A 22,040-nucleotide genomic window follows, 5' to 3' on the forward strand; every position below is an offset into this window, starting at 1 on the left:
ACATTATTATATTCTGGTTTAGATTATATTCTGGTTTAGTGACTTTAGAATTATATCACTGACGAATAGTGAGAATAGTAGGGGACCTAAGACAGAGTCTTGGGGGACTCCAGTGTTCAGAATGACTTTTCAGATAGCTGGTTGGTTGAGGAGATTTGGAAGGCCCTATCCTAGAAGTACTTTTCGAACCAAGTTACTGTGTTTTTACCATAAATTAGTTTTCTATAGTTTTTCTAGTATAAAGCTGTGGTTAACTGTTTCAAATGGATGAGTCATGTTAACAAAGAGACCAACAGTGAGGAGTCGCTTATTAATGCAGATATAAATGAAGTCCGTACTTGATAGTAATGCAGTTTGGGTATTAAAACCATGTTAGTAATCACAAAGTAGACAATACCTATTTATGTGTTTGAGCAGTTGTTTGTATATTCATTTTTCAAAGATTTTAGTAAGGCTCTGTCAAATCTTAGCAAGCCCCTCAGTAGAACTGATGTTACTAGCAATGTAATATAACATAATTCTGTGCAGTATGCTATCGGGATCTGTAATGCTTGAAAAAAATGCTGTCAACTGATATCAGGGACTATCAGGCACAGCCAGTCATCTCAACCAGAAGCCTATGCAGTCATGGCTGAAAGCAGTATATAATGCAATGGTTTTGAAAAAAATACTCTTTTGTTAATTCTTAGCTTTCAGGATTACTTTATCAGTAAACCACTGAAGAATGCCTGTATCTATTACCATAGCCTTAAACCTGCTGTACACAATAGAATATATTTGCTAGAGTATACTTACCTAAAAACTATGTGCTATTAGTTTAAATTAGTAAAGATAAAATGCTACTTTACGTTTAACACTGTTTATGTGTGTGTGTGTACTTTCATGATTACATTTAACACTGTTTACAAACACACACACACACACACACACACACACACACACACACACACACACACACACACACACACACACACACACACAAACACACATTTATCTGACATACTTTATTTGTATAAGAACATAAAATATACTTACTCTTCAAAGTCAAGTGCATTCGTCCATGCTAACAATTCATCGACTTCCCATTCCATCACTGAGTCCATCCCGTGATCATCCACAGAATGCAAAAATCCTTCTGCAGCTCTCTGGACTAAAACTGTGGCATTAGGGTCATCTGTTTTGGTTTGCAAAGCACCCTCTAAATACCTAAAATGGGATCAGTGGTAAAAGAAAATTTCGTTATCTGCTGGTGCTGACAGTGATCAGCAACAGTATTTCAGACAGAATAAGGGCAGATCTCATCCTGGAACACATAACATTAACCTGCACTCCATTCATGAGTTACAGCTACAGTGATGCAAACTCTTAAATTATTCTGTAGGAGTGATACTACATAGCAGATGAGATGGAAGCATTCTATTAAGTAACACCTTACCAAACTCCTTAAGAGACCTTCCCCTACTATAAATAATTTTGTGAGGTTTTGTGCAGGCATCACGTTTTGATAATATTCATTAATATTTCAGTAATCTGACATTCTAAGTGTGAATCTAAGTGTTTCTGCAAGACTCACAATGCTCGTGAATTTTCTTATAAATTTTTCTTAACTGCTTGCAGGCATCTTGACATCTGTGTTATCTTATTATTGTAAATGCATCTGTGGTAAAGCTGTTAACATTGATTTCTAGTCTGTTTTCGGCCTTGTGTAAATTGAGTCCTGAATATTAATCACTAATAATGTAACTTCAAGTTACAAAGCAGATATGTGGTCTAATTATTATTTTCGGATGCATTGTGTTGATGTGTTAATAAACTTCTGGCTGAGTTTGTATGTTATTGCATCTGACTCACATAATAATTCCTCTCAAAAGCTATTGTTTTATGCACCAGACACATGTTGCATGCAATACAAGTTTTTTAGTTCAGTTAATTTAAGATATATAAGGGTGTATAACAGGCTGCTTTATTACATCCAGAGATTGGTCAGTGGGTTCTGTTTGGTAACAATAAATAAGTAAAATAAATAAATATAAATTCACAAACATTATAGTTAAGATTCATAGGCATGAAGTATGTTCACACGTAACAGTAGATGCTTCACATATTCTTGTACCTCAGGTAAACAGAAAACTATAGGTAGGTATAAGCCTGTCTATAAAGCACCAGATGGCTCCAGTCTTTCCAAGCAGTGGACAAGTCTCTTCCTACAAGCCCAGTTGTCTAGCATGAGATTCTGTTACTGTCTGTGGGGGAGTGATGGCATATCTGCTCTATAAGGTTAAGAATGATCTTGGTGTTTTGGAGCTGTAGTCAGATTCCATAAGCTTAATGTTATGAAAAAATAATAATTGCTCCACTAGACCTTAGTCCACATTATAACATTTATTTTGTCAGTCTCTGCCACCATCCCACAACTTCTGGTTCCATGTAGGGAAGATAACTCTCTTACAACATAATGTATAAATGTAAAAATATATAATGTATAAAACTTCTTGTCATATACAATATTCCAGAGAATATTAGAAACTTTGAAAATGTACTGTCTTTCTAGAAAAATCACTCAGAGACCATCTGCTTAAACAGATGACGTGAATGTTTTAGGGACACTGGTTAATGACATTTTGTTTTAACCCTTGCATGATGGAAGCTGGAAGATTTTCTCTTTCTGTTGATTTTACAATAGAATGGGTGACTTTTCTTGAATTCCTACAGAATGTGCTTTCCCTTTCTAGTTTTGCTTTCATTTTCATAGCTTGTATCCCACATTAATTTAGCAACCAACTTACCTAATACCTGGGCACAGTGCATATCCATACTTTAGCATCTAAGCAAGTTGTGTATATCTGCTTACTAATAGCTGTACTAAAGTCTTTCAGCTGTTATTTGCTGAAGGATAGATGTACTTATTTTTCTATAATTTTTCTTCTGCAGCTTATATTTCTCTGTAATAATAAAATACTGATTTAACTGCCTATTGCTGTTTGTACTGCACCTCATAATGTATTTTTGCATGTTATCTATTCTTTCTTTGTAATTCTCCTTGCCCGAGTGTCCTGGGACATGGCTGAAAAAAGCCTTCAGACCAACTCACTTACCAGGATAACAGAGAATAAATGCATGAATGAATGAATAAATAAATGAATAAATAAATAAATAAATAAATGAAGATAGCCCACTGAAGATGTGCTGTATATATGTAGTAAAATACAGGCTGAATAAGGAGTACCATTTCACAGCAAATTCCAGCCTTAGCATTTGATCTGGCTGTGTGATAATCATCACACCCTCAGTGCAAGTATATTCCCAATCACTTACAACAAAGCGCCAGGGTTAAAATGGTAACAATTTGAAACATTTGGACCTATTAGAGCAAATCCCAAAACACAGAGACTGAATGGCTGAAAAACAGCTCACATATATAAATCCAAGATGGCCATTTCTTGGAATATTCCCTTTTCTTCGAGATATGGTGATATCTGAGTTGTTATATACAAGTACAGGGGAAGTGGGGGGCTTACCCTCTACAGAAAAGAAGTTTAAATGAGAAGAATGATCTTTGAGCTCCGCTCTAGTCCTGGATTTTCAGTCTTTTTTAGGCTTGTTGGCACTCAGCATTTTGAGTGCTGACATTTCAATAGGAAGATGGATAAAACAATACAACATAAACCTGAAATAGACCTGGAGTCAGGGAGCTCCTACTGGAGAGGTATTGATATCTCAAGTAGCTACTGCTATAATAAATACCTCAAAAAGTACAGCTACATAAGTCCTACTCACCTGTAACACTAGATGTCCAAATTTCTCAGCGGCATATGGGTTCTATGTATATTTAAAATAAGGGGCATGGTTGGTGAGTGCTGCCACTGAGGCAGTGTGAAACTCAAACATCTAGTGTTACACAAGCATTTGCTTAAAGACAGGTTGACTCTTCCCAGCCCCAAGCTGAGTTAGCCTTAAGGTGCACTTGTTAAAAGCATATAACAAACCATCTCTAAGTAGCTCACAGTAATATTTCAAAACCAGAGGGATCAAATCCCTTTTAAGATCTCTGTTACTGGCTAGCCACCACATAGAAAACCTCTTCCACTTGTAAATGTGAAATTTTCTAGTTGCAGATTTTCTTGCCTCCTTAAATACATACTTTACATCTTCATGGAGCAAGTGCCTAAAACTTATCAGAATAGAATAGCTCATTCCCAAGATGGCTGCACACTACAGCAGTTTAATTTCAGCTCCTCCATGTGAAAAAAAGAAACTAAGAGATTAGGCCTGTAACCTGCCAGTTTTAGTAAATTCATTTACTGGCTACTAAGTATGTTGTCTGGATGTCACCAAAGAAGAAAGTTATAGAGCCTAAAAGAAAATCAACTAGAAATGGTGAAGAGAAAACACTGAATGGGAAGAATCCTGCAGCTGTTCAGCAAAAAAGCAGCTCAAGCTCCATCTTTGGTGCAAGACATTCCAGTAGTTTAGAGGAAAAAATCAAATGTGCTCAGAGCTGATTAAATAAATTAAACATTGAAGAAGTATATCAACTCAAATAAAAAAAGACTGGGAAAATGGAAGACACCTCAAACAGCTGTTCAAATGAACTGAACTAACTGTGAAATTCAGAGGCTGAAATGAAAAAAATGACTGGCTGAACATGAGACTGCTCAAGAAGAGCTGTTTCAAAAAATGGTAGTTAGATGACAGAGCACTCCTGGAAAACCTGAGATTTTCTTCTGTATCAGAGAAACTGCAAGGGGCAGACTGTATTTTATGAAATACAAATAAGCAACTGGACTGGTATTCTACAGCAGGATTTGTTAAATGAAAAGCACACTCTGTGCATGCTCCAAACCTATACATGAGAAAGCAGCCAAGATTTGTATTAGTAAAGATGCAATCATACCAGCACAAAGAGATGATCCTGACAAACCTGTAGCAGAATGACAAAGTATTACAACCATGAGACAGTAAAGTATTAGTGGAAAATGATTATTCATTGCATACCAGGCAGAAAAGAAACACATTTATCCTAACAATCAGGGAATGTCAAGAGGCAAGTGTGAGATTCAAGGTGCTGTAGCCAACTATCCTTAGAATATTTTTCTTGTACGATCAAATCATTTTTGATGCAGAGCAGGCAAAGGAAGAAATACAAAAGTTTGTCCAACAAAAACTGAGGCATCAGACAGAAGGGGACTCTGTTTCTCATTCTTCTGATAATAAAGTTCATGGACAGACTTTGCCAGTGAAACCATTTACAATGTTCCAAATGAAAATGTTTGAAAGACAGAAAAAAACACAGAAGTTGATTAGAGGAATTGGGAGTACCTTGGACTTGAACTGGAGTCTGGGGTTGAGAGATGGCTAGAAACACTAAAAATAGTGAATAAATGTGAGATAATAAAGCATCAACCACATTTGTGGAACATGGCTGTACAAGAAAGTGGAAATATTGGACTTATGTTGACTTGGTTAAACTTGTGGGGGCTGAGAAGCATACGTTTCACTTCATGTCTTTAATGTTTGGAAAGACAGTAGGAGGAAGGGAAGAAGAGACAAAAAAGGTAATTGTAAGTAAAACAATTTTTGTTTGGTCTTAGTATTTGTATAAACATTTCATGATATAAATTGCATGTTATATAGTAAAACATTTTCAGTTATTGTTGTATATGATAAAGATACTGAAGTAAATGAGTGCCTTTTTTCTTCTGTTTTTAGTTTTAAGAAATGTAGGCATTACAATGTAAAAAGAGAAGAAAGGATGGACAAAAGCATGTTTAAGTTATAGGTTGTAATCTTGGGTTGCTGAGGTGGGAATGGGGTTGTAAAAGTGCACAGACCATAATATATCTAGAGTTGATATGTTTTCTCTTTTGCATAGGTGAATGTCTGGATTAAGGCTCTTAGTTTAATCTAATAATTTTTAGTGTAAACAAGTAAATAAGGGAACACTGAATGTAAAGATTTTTTTCTTTAACAAATTAGTGCTCAGTGTGAGTTGTGAACTCTGCAGCTGAAGGCATTTGTACATTTTGTTCTTATGTTTCCATGGAGAGAAACTGACTACAAAGCAATAAAAGCCAGAGCACTTTTGAAAAGACTAAAAGATAATGTTTTCTGAAAGCATACAAGTTGTTTTCCGCATCTGGCAGAAGAATAAAGGTAAGACAAGAACAGACAGCAATTAGTGTAAGTGGGAACACATGTTGTTACATGTGTCTTAACATGGATAACCTTACTTTTAGATTGGGTAATACCTGTATGTATAGCTGTCAGTTTGGGACAGTTATTACTATCAGCTGAATATGTACATAGTTTGTGTGCTTGTTTTCGGTTAATTGTTTATGGGGGGGTGTTCTGGGGATGTGTTTGTTTTTTTGTTTGGGGATTTTCATTAAAACAAAAAAGAAAAAAATGGGGGTGTTCATTAAAAAAGTTTAGTAAAATGTGATATAGGCTCAAAAGGAGATGATAGGAAACACATGTATAAAAGATCAATCTGCCAAACATTAGTGAGTGTAACACAGAAGGTTGAAATAGACATTTAAAAAGCTGTTGTTTATAAAAGACTGGAATAATAACTTCTTATCATAATGGCTTTTCTGTCCATATTATTTTGGAACGTGAATGGTCTCACAGGTAAAGACTAAAAGGAAAGAGTATTGAATTATATTAAGAAATACAAGGTGCAAATAGCGTCCGGGGTCCTCTCCTGTTTGGTATCTACTTCTCTGAAGTCCAGGCCAACATGAAGGGACTCTGGCTGACAACATTCACAGATGATTGCAAGTTGGGAGCTATTATTAACTCCTCAAGTGATGTTTACATCCTACAGAAAGGCTTCACTGAGACCAACAACTGGTGTCAGAACCATGGCCTTAAGCTGAATGCCAAAAAATGTGTCATCATCCCCTTTGGGAAAAACACGGTTCCCATGAATTACCACATTGATGGCAGTCCACTGAACACAGAAGGCTCTATAAGACATCTGGGAACACAGGTTGACAGCAACCTCTCCTTTGACCACCACATTGCCACTGGGGTCAGAAAGTCCTTCTATGTGGCACATCTCATTACTAAGGGTTTTGCATCAAGGAAGAAAGAGGTCATTGTCTCTTTCTACTCTTCCCACATTAGGCCAGTCACTGAGTACAATGCCCCAATTGGCATGTATCACTAAACACCTGCAACAACTGTAGAGGCCGCAAAAGTACCTCACAAAGAGGAGCCTAGGATTTAAACATTTGTCCTATATGGACAGACTCAAAAAACTCTGACTATTATCTCATATCGCCTACTTAGAGGCAACCTCTGCTTGACTTACAAAGCCATGTCTGAACCAGCTCTGTTAGAAATGCTACATCTAAAGAAATCCCAATCCCTCCACACCACACACTCCAGAGACCTCAACCTCATTGCCACAATCAACAGAACATGCTGGAGGGATAGGTTCATAACCCAGAGACTGCCGATGCTATGGAATAGACTTCCCATACATGTCAAGCAGAGCACCTCACTGTCCCTCTTCAAGAGAAATCTTGATGAGTGGATGGAAAATAGAAAATTCACCCAGGGATAACTCTAGTGGCTTTACTCGACAGAGGCACTGGGAACTAAGGTCAGGTGGCACGATGCCAGGGCAATCCTATGGGCTAGGCTTGTAAAGGCTCCAGGGCCATTAGCTTAGTACACACCTATGAACCTATATGCATTTGGAAAGAAGTGAGCATATAAATTTAAAAAAAGAAAGGATTTCAGGAAGGATATTTAGCAGAGTTTTAGGGACAAAGGAAAAAGAGTGTACTTATAGTAATTTCTAGAAGAGCTCAACTAGTGATAGAAGAAGGAAGAAAGATAACATTAGTTTTGTGGTAGTAAAGGGCTAATGGTAAGGGAGGAGGATTATACTGGCATGTATTTATATTCCACCCAAAACTGCTAGTATGGAGCTTAAGAAAATTTTGGGAGAAATAATCAGCTTTCAGTATGGAATATTACTTATAGATGATGACTAGAATTTGATTTGCAACAGTGAGGATGTATTTGGGGGACCTAGAAGGGAAAATATAACAAAATAGGGTATATTTCTAATGAAATTTATGAAAATATTTGGCATGGAAGACATAAATTCAGTAGTAGGAACTTGGAGAGAATTTACATATTATTCTCCAAGGTACAATAACTGGGCTAAACTAGATGGAAATTATATTTCAGAGGAGCATGTGCATTTAACTGAAAGCTTTGCCATACATTCAATAACTGTTTCAGCTCATGTGCCAAGAACAACTAATATAAAAATGCAGGGTAATGAAGAAAAAAGAGACACATGCATTTCCCCCATATATGTTTTAAAGGGAGGAATTTAAAGAATGGGTAGTGGAAATCATTCAAGAGTTATTAGGGAAAATAACTCATGAGTAGGATAAAATGAAAGTGATGTTTAAAAAGAGAGTAGAAATAAAAGAACAAAGAGATATAGTTGAGAAGCTTAAAGCATTGCAGAATAAGGGGAATCTCACAGAACAAGAAGAAGTGCAACCGCAGAGTGCTAAAGAGAAAATAAGGGAATATCTAGATAATATGCAATATCTAGATAATATGCATGAGTTTAGAAAGATTGTTGTTAAGCAACTGTTTTTTGATAATAACTCCAGATCTCAAAAACTGTTACCACAACAAGTTAGGCAACAGAATATAGAAAGGGCTGTTGTCAAACTTAGGGAGCCTATCACAAGAAAAACAACCAGAGATCCTGTAGAGATGTTAGAGATATGTCAGAAATTTTATGAACATTTGCATAAAACAGAGAAATTTGGAAATCAAGAAAAAGCAAAAATGGAAATATTTATGAAAGACTTAAGTAGCCCAAGGTTAGAGGTAGATGAGGCTCAACAATTAACATTTAGGATAGGATGAGATGAGATAAAACAGTGATGTGCAATCAATCTGCAGTAAAGTCTCCAGGACTAGATGGCATTGCTGTGGAAGTTTGGAACCAAGGAGGGAAGAAGGTGATAAAGATCTGGAAGGTTTTATTTAACAGTATTTTGAAAGGATAGGAAGCACCAACATCCTGGAAGAAAACTGTGTTGGCTGTAATACATAAAGGTGATAAAGACCCATCAGACCCAGCTTCTGATAGTTCCATTGCTATTTTAAACCATGATTATAAAGTATTTGTGTCTATAATAGATAAGCCATGGCAAAGGTGTTGCCAAAATTGATAGATATAGATCAGTGTAGTCTTGTGAAAGGGAGGCAACAAGATAACATTAATAGAACAACAATGATCCAGAGGGAAACAGAGTGTAAGAAAATACCATTTCTTGTTGGTGGGTCTTGATGTAAGAAAAGCATTTCACACAGTAAGCTGGGATGTTATGAATAGGGCAATGGAAGCATTTGCATTCCCTGATACAATAATAATGTCAATTAGGAGGGTATATGAGGAATTGGAGGCAAAAATTAAAGTGGGAGGATTTCTCTCTGACAAGTTGTGTCTGAACAGAGGAAGCAGGCAGAGCTATCCTCTTTCCTCTGTTATTTGCTTTATATTTTGAGACATTGGCAAAGAAAATAAGGGACTCAGAAATTCAAGGATCTAATTAGTATGTTAATCAAGAAAATTTGGCTTTATATGCAGACAGTATTATTTTATACCTCATAAAGCCAGAAAAGGATATCTCAGTGTTGTGCAACATCTTCAGACAGCTTCAAGTCATTTCAGGATTTACAATTAGTGAAGATAAAACAAAGGTTATAGCTGTAAACTGTGTATCTACACATATATTGGTCCAGCAATACCCATATTTATTTAGACACAATAAAATGAAGTATTTAGGAGTATGGATATAAAAGGATTATGTTATAGCAGCTAAGGATATGGGGGAATAGACTAAACAATTAAGAACATGGTAGCTCTGTTTTAAGGATATGGATAGCAAGATTCAAAGAGTGAAAATGTTTTCAGTCCCTTTAGTTTTATATACAGGCCAACCATATTTTTATCAACCAGAGGAGAAGTTGTGGATAATAATTAATCAAAAGTTGAAGGACTTTATCTGGGAGGGAAAGAGGGCAAGGTTCAAGTGGGATAAGTTGAACTGTCCAACAGAGCAAGGTGATTTAGGATTACCTGATTGAAAGTGACATTTTAGAGCTACACAGTTAGGTCTTATATACATAACATAATCAGGAAGCTATAAATTAAAGTGGAAAGGGATGCTGATAAAATGGGGGTGTGTGATTCAAGAAATAAGGACAGGGTGGGGTTTTGGATGCAGATCCTAATGTAGCAGAATGTATTCTAAGAATAAAGACAACATGAGAATTGAGGAGATTTTGCTGATAGGGATGACTGCAATTAGGGCTACAGAGAGTAGGCAAGAGGGGGCTAGAATTTATTGGAGAAATCTGTCAAAGAAACAAAGGTATTGGGAGTAAATAACTAGAGAGAGAAAGATAATAGAATGGGAAGAAGAAAATAAATCACTTGGACTGCTGGCTAGAGACAGACTTCCGTTTCAAGGATTGATATCAGAGTACAGGCAAAGAGAAAAGAGTAGGGGAATCCTAAGTGAAAGACCTGGAGTAGAAGAGTTTATAATTCAATCTAGAAAAGAAACTGCTGTTAAAAAACAAATAATTAGAAGGGCATATAAAATATTGTGCAATAACTATAGGGATCAATCAGAGGAGGTTAGAAAAGATTGGGAAAATAAACTGGATAAGCAACTCACAAGGAAACAATGGGAGGACATATGTATGGCTCCCAAGTATGCAACAAAGTCTAGAAGATTTAGGATTTTTGCTTGGAAGTATTTGCATAGGTATTTTTATACCCCAAGGGGAATCCAAAGAATTATTTCTCAGGTAGGTGACAATTGTTGGAGGTGTGATAGGGAAGAATGAGGTTACTGGGAACATATGTTTTGAGAGTATAATGAGATGGCAGACTCAAAACATCCCTACAGAGTACTTTGTCAGAAATATTGGATGAAGAGATAGATATGACTAAGGAAATTATATTTGGGATTAAATATCTGAATTGCCAGGACATGGTAAGGCCTTGCTAAGTTTAATCTTGGTGGCTGCCAGAAAAGCAATTACTAGAAAATGGAAATAAAAGTTTAAACCAACTATTTGTAGTATTGTAGCCTAAGATAAGGTTTATGGATGTGGTGATAGAGGACATGGAGTTGGCTGGTGTGACAGAGCAAGATACAGAGGATGGGAAGAAATGGAAACAGATGATCTGCTGTGGTGACCCCTAATGGGAACAGCCAAAAGAGAAGAAGAAGATTTGTAGTATTGAGTATTGTAACAGAGATAAAAGAAATGGAAGTGATATCTTTAGAAAAAGGATAGAAGCAAATTACGTAGAAAAACATGGAAGTTGTGGGAACAATACATCCAGAATAATGTATTGGAAGAGGAGTGAGATTTAAGGGAATGTAGAAATTGAGCAAATTATGTAATGTTGAATTGAAAAGCACATGATGTGTAATGTTTGTAACTAGGAACATATCAATATTTTTTTATATAAATATATATTTGCCTATGTCTTAAGTGATAATTCAATAAAGGTGTTAAAAAATAGAATCATCCAGGTTGTCAGCTATAATTGCTATAAGTCGGGGTGTATCATTTGCCCCTGATGCTGTGTGAGAGATCAAGTTTGTGAGGAAGCTTGTGGCAATTACCCTTGGTCAACTCCACTGAAAGTGTGGACCAACTTTATCTAGGCCAAAACTGGTTTACCACAATGATCTTTGATAATTCTTTCTGAATGTTTAGAAGTACTTTGTGAATCATTAGAAATGGTGGAAAAGAATAAAGGAACACTCCTGACCATGGGAATTATAGAGTATCTGTCTACTAAACATGGCTGCGAGGATGTCTTAAACAGTATTTTTTCAGTTATCTGTTTTGAAAAGAGACAAACTGATCTACATGAGGTGTTCCTCACCTCTGGATCAAGTCCTGCAAGACATCTACATGGAGCTTTCACTCATGGGGGTCTGTCCAGGATCTGCTTAGTCTGTCTGCCACTGTGTTTTGCTTTGATGGAATGTATGAAGACTGATGAGTCAGAGAATGCCATAGAGCTTCCAGGCCATCATTGCCAGCTGACAGACAGAATATGGCCTTGTACCCTCTTGCTTGTTCAGGTACCACATTATGGTTGTCTGTGACCACTAGAAGGATACCCAGAGTCCATAAGTGGTGAAGAACATTTAAGGCATGAATAACTGCTAAAATTGCTTTTACATTTATGTGCTTTGGCATGCCCTGAGAACCACACAAGCCTTGCACTTGATCTCTCATGGATACTACTCCTTGTGCAAAATCTGAAGAGTCCATCTGGACAAATTGGACTGGGGTCTGATGACAGCAAAGGAGTCCTGGCTTCAGAGACAATTGATCCCTCCACAGCTTCAGTTACTGTTTCACAAATCTCGTGCTAGTACCAAGAAATACAAGGGATGAAGGTGCTGGGTCAAACAATTCTTCAAGTACCATTGTAGTCTGGATAGTAGTAGCATGAGGATCATTGATGCTATGAATCTAATTATTTTGAGGGATTCTCATGCAAAGGCAACATTTAGAAGAGAGAAATCCAGGAAAATGCCCAGATGAACTTTGTGTTTTTCCACGAAGGTCATCCATTTTACTATGCCCAATACCTTATAAAAACAATTTGCTGATAGGGCATGAAGAAGGACTTCTGAAGATTCAGTTTGAAGCCCAGGTGGGCAAGGAGGGATGAAAACTTGTCAATGGACTCAAAGCACCTGGATACAAAATCTGTACAAATCAGCAAGTCATCTAAATAAAAAAAAATGTGGATGCCTATGGTTCTGCAGTAGGCAACCACTGGGTCCAAACACTTGTAAACAATCAATGTGGAGTAGATAATGAAAAAAATGATCCCAACAGTCGACCAGGAACACACCAACTTTATTGAACACAAGAAATTCCTGAGACTAAGCGCTTTCGCCAATAATTAGCTTCATCAGAGTCAAAGGAAACATAATGATACGATGATATAAATCATCCTGTGCTTTAGGGATGTTTTTAGAGAGAGGTTATCCACTGAAGCTGGTTCTAGCCATAAAACGTGAAGTGGTGTTTCAGATGTCTACGACATTTTCTCCCATTTTAACATCAGATACCAAAATTGTGAGTGGTTGTAAAAGGGATAATTCTGATGTATTTGTTTTAAAATACAACCCTTTGAGTACCCCTCTTATTGAAGCGACTAGTAAATCATGGCAGGTATGCTTTGATGAGCATACCAAGGCAAAGTTGGGGGCTCAACCCAAGGTGGTATTTAGTAGGGGGAAAAACATTAAAAACATCTTGGAAGATAAGAAACACAGATGGTACAAATCACTGATAGTCAAGTGTGGGACATGTAAATTCTGTCGCTACATCAATGATGGGCCATATGTGATAATTCATGGATATGAATATGCCTTGTTATGCCCAGGTAGATGTAGCTGCAACACCACAATGTTGGTTTATGTAGCCACATGTGTCAGTTGCCATGCCTTCTACCTGGGAAAAACTGTCTGGAAGCTAAAGGACAGGATTGGGGAACATTTGAGGGCCATTAGAAGAAAGGATGGACACAATGCACGATTTAATCACAGTGTTGGCTGTCCCAACTTTAAGAAATGTATTTTCTTTTTTATTGATCGTGTGGTACCAAACTGTAGGGGTGGTGATGACAGGCTCCTGGTTGAAAATAAGGAACTTAGGTGGCAATTGAGGCTCAATGCCATGCACCACCGGGATTAAATGAAGGAATTTCTCTTATGCCTGTTCTAAAGCAGATATTTAATTTAATTTAATTTAAGTCATTGGCTAGGATGCCTACTGTATGTTTAGAAATAATGGGTTCTTAAAATTGTTCATGAGTTTAGTAGAAAAAAATGTTTATTCTGATGAAATGTAGTAGCATTTCTTACCTTTATCATTATTCATTTATTTTCTACATCAAAACAATTTTAACTTTTAGTGAGCTTTTTTTAAGTATTACAACATGTTCATTTAACATTTTTAATTAATTGTATGGTTATGATATTTTGTGAAAATGTTAACATTATATTAGGTACGATATACATTGTAAAATGCATTTTTATTTGTTGAGCATGAAGTGATTTGCACTAGGCACTTTATAATCGCTGGTTACTGCAATTTACTATACTGCTGATGATTGGTTGATTACTTGATTGTTTGATGGTTTTAACTATTTATATCATTGTATCATTATGTTTCCTTTGACTCTGATGAAGCCAATTATTGGCGAAAGCGTTTAGTCTCAGGAATTTCTTGTGGTCAATAAAGTTGGTGTGTTTCTGGTCGACTGTTGGTATCATTTTTTCATTTTCTCAGTTATTTTCCCTGTTGGGAATTGTTCTTTGTTTTGTATCGTTCAGTAAGGTGGAGTAGATAGTCCGAAGGGCAATGCAGAAAATAGATAATGCAAGCCAGACACGACAAATCTCAAATGTTTCCTGACATTGGGAGCAATAGGAATATGATGATAAGCTTTCTTCAGATATAGAGACATTGTGAAACAATTATCTGGAAGCGGTGTTAGGACCAACTGTAAAGTCAGCATTTGAATTTTGGAACTTTTACAAAAGTGTTTAGAAAGGACAAATCTAGGATGAGCCTCCAGAGGATTGCTGCTGTTTTTGGTACCAAAACATTTTCTGGGTAAAATCCATTGTCTTTGTTTAATGCAGGCACTGGTTCTATTGCTCCTACTTTAACCATCTGATGGAGCACTGGAAGAAACAGCTCTTTCTGGTTTGAAGGGGAGAGGATTTTCTATCCACTGCCAAGTATAGCTTCTCTGAATTATTGTCAGAACCATGTGTCTGAGACTAGTTGCTGCCAGGCTGCAGGGTTGGGAGAGGGCATGGGGGAAGGAAGTAGAGAAGGGGGGTAGGGATGCACTGTGACTTGGCGTAGTCATTCCTTTGCAGCGGGTTGATCCTTTTTCAGAAAAGAAACAAACTTCTTTGGTTTGGAAGAATTGCCTTCCTGCTATTTCCTTTTGGATCTCTGACTTTTGTTTGACTGGGAATTTTTGTTTTTTCTCCACTTGAAGGAATATGCCTTGTTTGGGGAAAACTTGGGCACATGAAACATCCTACATACGTCATGCATTAATTTGCCTCTTTCATCCCACTGTTTGAAAATATGCATAACAGAGGTTCCAAACACCAATTTAAAATGTAAAGATGCATCCAAAATTTCAGCTTTTAAATCAACAGAGATGTTCTGATGACATAACCAAGCATACCATTTTAAATCAACCTATAGAAGCAGCATTTCTCAAGAGTGTATCTGCACATTCAAGCATAGATCTCAAAGCACATTTTGAAACCTGAGTCAAATTAGAAACAATTTCATTCATATAAGGCTTTTGCTCTGCAGATAATAATTCATCAAAATCATCCAAACTGTACACACACTGTAAAATAAATTTCCACATATAGCCTTGATAATTTAACATTCTAAAGGCTACATTACTAGAAAGAGATATCCATTTGCCCTGAAGATCTAAGCATTTCCCCTCTTTATCAGGGTCATTGAATCAGATGAAGCCAAGTACTTTTTGTCTGAGATGGCTGCTAGGGAGACCACAGCTGGGTTAGCAGCCATATGAGGAAAAAAGACCTGTCATATCTGAGGATACCCTTTATTTTCTTTGAGCCTTTTTAGGAACTTCCAGAATAGATACTGGTGTCCTGCAGGCAGCTTTATAAACATCTTTTAATGCCAGTGAGATAGAGGGGATAGCAGCAGAATTGGGCCTCTTCTCCTCTATAAGGTCATTCCCTGTCCAGCTCTGCATAGTTCTTAACTGCTCCCAAGCAAAAACATTGCTAAATCAAGGAATCATCTGAGGGAAAAATGTACACTTGTTTGAACTTGAGCTGAGGCTCACCTTCTGAAGAATCAGAATGACTGGAGTCACTATCAACTAGGAAATCACCATTCTTCTCATCAGATTCCTCATCATTCTCTGAAACAATGGAATGGTCTTTAGCCAAACTAGCACTAGAGCCATGGATGGGAGCACAATCTCCAGAATTAGCTGCCTGCACAACACTCTTAGCCAAGGAAACCACATCAGCCTTATAAACATCTGTAATAGATGTATGATGAAGCTTCTGTTTTTTTTGTGAACATCACTACTAGATGAAATATCTGGGGACAGAATATTATGCCTGGCAAGGGGTCTCTTACCCCTGACTACTGCTGCACCTAAAGAGTTTGGTTCTCCCATATCTGTGTCATGTACTGTAGCAGCCATGGAGAATGCATCTAACTCCTGCTCCATAGGGGCCGGCAAAGCTGGACTAGTGGGAGACGTGGCAAAAGGTAAGCAGTCTGCAGGCCAACAGTGGCTCTGTCAGAATCGTTAACCATAGGCTGTGATACATTTTTCTTTTGTTTTTGTTTTTCTGTTTTTTTTCTTTTTAGGTGCAACCGCATTTGTTGGGGGAGGAGTACTAGAGTTAGGATACATCAAGTCAGGGGAGAATACACCAGCCAGATTAATACATTGACATTACTGGATAATGTATTACAGTAAGCACTTAAAGTTTCTAGTAAGAAGTATGTCTCCACATGACTAAACTCTGGCAAACTGTCTTATTATCACTAAAACAATTTGAGATGTGTTCAGAATTCTCTTACAACTGAAAGAAGTTAAAAAGTTTCCAGAACACAAAGTCCAAACACCTAAGAAACCAGTGTGCCAAACCAATGTTGGAGTTTAGCTACACACACTTTTACCATGTTAAACTGCTATAAAATATCATTTAATAACAATTTAAACAGAGAACGAATATCTCCACAGTATATTCAAATAACTTCATTCATGATAAAATTATGATCTGATATTAAAAAATACACACAGCAGAATCATAGTAAATAATGTGTAAGTGCTGAAAAAAAATCCAAGTTCTGCAATATTTTCTTGTCACGAGAGTAAAATAAAGAATAACAACAGTAAAGACAGGCCCATATCATCTAACAGCACATGTACATGCTGCACTTCTGACTGAAATACTGAAAGTTACCACAAAAACAGTAAAAACAAGCATTGTCAAATATGGAAGCCAAATAAATACTGCTATAAAAAGAAATTCTCACAGGAAATACTGGTGACACTGACAGAAATAAAATATTAAAGTAAAGATTTTTAAATAAACATAAAAATAGAAATACAATAATAAATCTAATAATAAAATGAGAAGGGAGTCACCATATGGGGCTTATCTGAGCAGTAAGCCAGAAAGATCAGCACCGGATTCTGTGAAGAGTGACGGGATTTTCTTCTTTGGGTGGCAGAAAAAGACAAATACTCATGTCATTTGACAGCTAAAGATTTCTCTCTCTGGTTACACTCAGGACGTCAGCTGTCACAGGAAGAAAAAGGGAGGGGAGTCTGAGCTTTCGAAAGCTGGCAAGTACTGGGTTACCTTGGCAGATAGCCCAAAATGCCACTGAGGCAGTGGGAATCATGAACATCTGTTACAACTCTTTACATCTCTGTTGAAGAATTAAACAGTTTAAGAGCACAGCATTTATTTCATACTCTTTTGTGGGTTGCTCACACTTAGGCACCTGAGTGACTTGTGTTTGCATGTGCAGCAACCAAACAAAAGAAACCTATTTATAATAGACATAGACATATGGGCTTGTGTTGTAGTACAAAAATAATTGTCATTGCATAATAATATGTTTAGGTAGGTGGCAATGGTAGGAAACATGGTACTAGCTTTAATGGCAAAAGGCAGTATACTACAGTTTAAAGTGGGTTGAATAAAGGCAGGCATTGTAGCATTAGTTAGAAACTGTCGAAACTGAATTAAATTGTTGGTAACATTTTCTGGAGTTCTTTCTCTGAATGAAAAAAAATGAGTGCATTGTGTTGAAATGGGTAAGATAAGTGTACTGGAGAAATTTGATGAGAACAGCACTATGTATGAGCACAAGATGACTGTATTTTGACAGTGCTGTCTGGATCACTAGTACGTACAGCAAAGCAGTAAGCAAGTGAAGGAGTGAAAGGATAAGGAGAGGGGACACCATTTCATGGGTGAAATGCGTCAGCCTTGGGTTAGTCCACGATCCTGGTGAGTCAATTTAACAAGGGAGAGTATCTGAAGCTGTTAACTACTGAATGGATTCACTTTTTCCTCACAGTCAGGGGGCCTTTTTTGAAAAATCTCTTGGCCTGTTGAATTTAACTGCCTTCTGAAACCTGCAGTCAGGTTAGTGTCTCCAGTTTTTTTTTTTTATCTGAAACTCAGCGAGTACCTTTCTCTACTTTATGAATATAAATACTTTAATCCCACCAGATGGGGTACAACTGACCTAACCCCTCCTACTGTTTCAATATCTGCTTTGCTTCATTGGCAGGCACATGGCTGTCTTTGCATACTCTATTTAGCCCTGTTCTATATTCTACACTTCTCAATGAGGAATTATTACTTGGTATATCAGATTTCTGCTTATCAAAATTGCCTACTGTCAATAATCTATGAAATAAATAACATAAAATGTGTTTGCATTTGATAAAGCTAAAGTCATAATTTGTGATGAAGTTATGTACAATTATCTGAAGTGAACATGCCTTGACAATGATGCAATACATATTTTCTAAGCTCCTGCTTATTTTGCGCGTCATGTCTTTTGTCTTATTGAGTTTAACTTTCGGTATTCTGTATCATTTACTAGCACTTTTTCTGTGTTATACTCTGTTAATGCAGCATGTTTTATATTTTGTACTGAGTATATTAAATACATCTGGATGATTGTGACTACACTTCTTATGCTATTGATCTGGGGCATGGTTGTAAAGGGTTTCAGACCCAGTCCGTCCAACCAGTTACCAAATGAATAAAGGAATATGGAGGAGGGAAGTAAGTATGTTATTCCTGAGGGTTGATATACTAGCAGAAGACGAAATTCCAAACTAGCTGCATGCTAATGATATCAAGATGGAGGTAGAGCTGAGTACAGAGTATGTAAATTAGTTATTTCTAAAAACACCGTTCTGTTCGCATTGTAGCCAAACAGGAGATATGTTGAGGGGTACTACAGAAATTAAAGAGTACCAGTCTAAAACATGCAATGCACAGCTGACAAACTGATAAAGAACATGTTGAGATAAGGTTATGATAGAGGTAGAGAAAATACAGCATGCAGAGTCTATAATACCAATAATGAGCAGTGTGATCTGACAGTCTCAACAGTCATGTGCAAACTGGGGTGTACAGTCATAAAGTAACTAATATGGAAGATATGTGGAGGGACAATGATTCTACTTATTAGTAAGAAAATTATGCAGAGATGGTTTGTGTATTTGTGTTTTAGCTTATGTGATTAGAGATGATAACAGCTTCAGACCAAATAGTAAAGGGATATGGCATGGATAATGCTGGTGTCAGTAGAAGGGTGTCAGTTGCAACATTTGGACACACTGGAAACAGTGTTACATCAATACCTTTTTAATGAAGTATGCTGCTGTGGCCAAAATTTGATAAAGGTCATCAAAAAAGGCATATGTGATCAGATGCAGTGGCTGCTTATTGAGAGATATGAATTGTAAACTCAGTGAGTTGTTCAGGGGCAGGGATTTGCTGTATATATAAGTGCCACAAAATGCATAATAGCTGGAAGAAGTCCCATCAGCCTGTATGCTGAGATAAGCATATTGATGTGATATGTCTGTGAGGATGGAAATGTAAAAAAAAAATACCCTGTGTACCTACATTTATGAGCTGATGTTTAATATTTAGGACATTCTAATGTGTTGAGAGGAGTGAGAAAGACCAGAAGATAATGGCTCACACAGATATTGTAGAAGCAGAGAAATATTAGCTTTAAGAGAGTCCTGGTTCTAATCTTGGCACCAGTTAAAATATCTTTTCCATTTGTTAATGTATAATTTTCCTGTAGCAGGTTTCTTTGCCTCCTTTAATACTTGCTGCATGTCCTCAGAAAATGGTTGCCTAAAAGACATAAAACACTATGATCCAGGCAATTAATTGAAGTTATTTCAATTTGGAAACAACCCAGTGGGCAGGAGTCAAGCAGGTCTTTTGGATGTTCACCCAGCAGATGTTCAAATGATCACTGCTGCAGTAGCCTAAGCTATATGAGTTATACTCTGCATAGAATCTAACAGCTAGCAAGCTTCCAAAGCTACAGGTCACCTTCCATCCACCCATATCATTAGTCAGCTTGAGTTGAGCAGACTAGAAAGGCATGTTTGGGCACCAAACCCTTCAGAGCTTTCATGCCAACAGAGAGAAGGCGGCAGAGCCAAGAGAAGACAATGCTGGGAAAAACAAAAAATAAAAGTCCAGACCGTGGCATAAACAACACATTAAAAAACAAGGGGGATGGAGGGAGGGCATGGCTACTGCAGCAGTGATCATTCAAACATCTACTGTTATGGTAAGTTTACTCACACAACTGCACTGTGTTCTTCATACTGATCACTGCTGCAGTAGCCTAAGCTATATGGGTAGACTTTCATAGCTTACAAATTTTGGGAGGTGGAAGGGGAAGGATCCATGAGCCCCTGGAAAATGGTCCTAGCAAAGCCTGAGCTAGACTTGGAGAGGGAATCAAGGTTGTAATGCCTTTTAAAAGTATGCACAGAGGACCAAGTTGCTGCTTCTAGAATACTTCTAGAATTCAACCCTTTCAAAAAAGCCATAGATGAAGCCAATTCCCTGGTAAAGTGGACTTTGACCCTGCCTGGAATAGTTCTGTTGTGGAGAGCATAACAGAAGGTTATCCCTTCTCCTTACCTTCACAAGAAATTAACAGATCTCAAGATCTGAAAGATTTAGTACTGTAAAGACAGCACCTGAGTTGTCAGTGGACATCCAAGGTATGGAGTATCTTTTCTCTTTTATTTTTATGATTACTAAAGAAAATGGGGGAATGGATAGTTTAACGTTAACTAAAATTGGAAAACACTTTAGGCATAAAAGAAAGATTAATTCTTAAAGAAACCCTGTCTCTGAGGAAAACGAGATAGGGTTGACTCACAATAAGACCTTGCAATTCAGATACTCCTCCAGAGGCCAATGAAATTGGTAAAAATGTTTTCTGTGTTAAGAACCTCAAGCCGGACAGATTAGTTGTTTCAAATGGTAATGAAAGGTAATAGCTTTAGACAACCATTTGGTAATAGCTTCCATTAGTACCTACTGCATGTCCTCAGGAAACAGAAGCCTAAAAGCTATTAAGACCCTATCATCCAGACAGTCATTTGAAATTGTTTGGGGTTTAGATGTCTCAAAACTCCTGTTCTTGTGTGAGTAAATCCAGTCTGAAAGGAAGCTGATGGTAATTGCCCCTGGCAAATTCCAAATGAAAGGAGAACCAGAGTTTCCAGGGCCAAAAGGGAGTCACCACAATGATCTTAGGGGATTCCTTCTGAATCTTCAGAAGTACTCTGGATATCAGTGGAAAGGGTGGAAAAGCATACATGAACATATCCAAGGAAAAGAAAAAGCATCTGTCTTCCAGGCCTTCTTGCATGGAATTCTGGAGCAGAATTTTGCCAGCTGATTGTTCAGAGAGGATGTAAAAATGTCTACTTGAGGAATCCTCACAGATGGATCATATCTTGTAAGACCCCCGATCTGGTTTCTATTTGCAAGGGTCTACATTTGTCCTGCTCAGCTTGTCTGACATGCATTTTTACTCTGATGGAATGTAGGAAGCAAGTAGAGTGAGATTGTACTATAAAGCTATATCCCAAGCTAACATGGATAGTCTGCATAGGGGTAAGACCTTGTTCTCCCTTGCTTGTTTATGTATGACATCACTGTGATATTGTCCATAACAACTTGAAATGGTCCTTGGGATCAAAGTGAGTCAAAGAGTTGAGTGCCTTGATAAGGGCAAGTATCTCTTTTATATTTATGTGCTTATGTCTGCCTTTGTTGTTCCAGACACCTTGCACTTTTATCCCCTTTATCAGTGCTCCTCAA

At 37.3% G+C, this 22,040-nt stretch overlaps 1 protein-coding gene across 1 annotated transcript in view; it reads right to left on the minus strand.

Annotated features, from left to right (window-relative positions):
• CCHR5.PART0H11orf65 (chromosome chr5.part0 C11orf65 homolog) overlaps window positions 1-22,040 on the minus strand; it is a 426,753-nt gene that overhangs the window by 142,771 nt on the left and 261,942 nt on the right. Inside the window, exon 7 of the mRNA XM_044072623.1 lies at window positions 1,036-1,206. Coding sequence (XP_043928558.1) covers window positions 1,036-1,206 — 171 coding nt within the window. The remainder of the gene's footprint in view (window positions 1-1,035; window positions 1,207-22,040) is intronic.

This window comes from Protopterus annectens, chromosome 5.part0, assembly GCF_019279795.1.
Source record: "Protopterus annectens isolate FY-2018-M chromosome 5.part0, PAN1.0, whole genome shotgun sequence".
Taxonomy (NCBI): Eukaryota; Metazoa; Chordata; order Ceratodontiformes; family Protopteridae; genus Protopterus; species Protopterus annectens.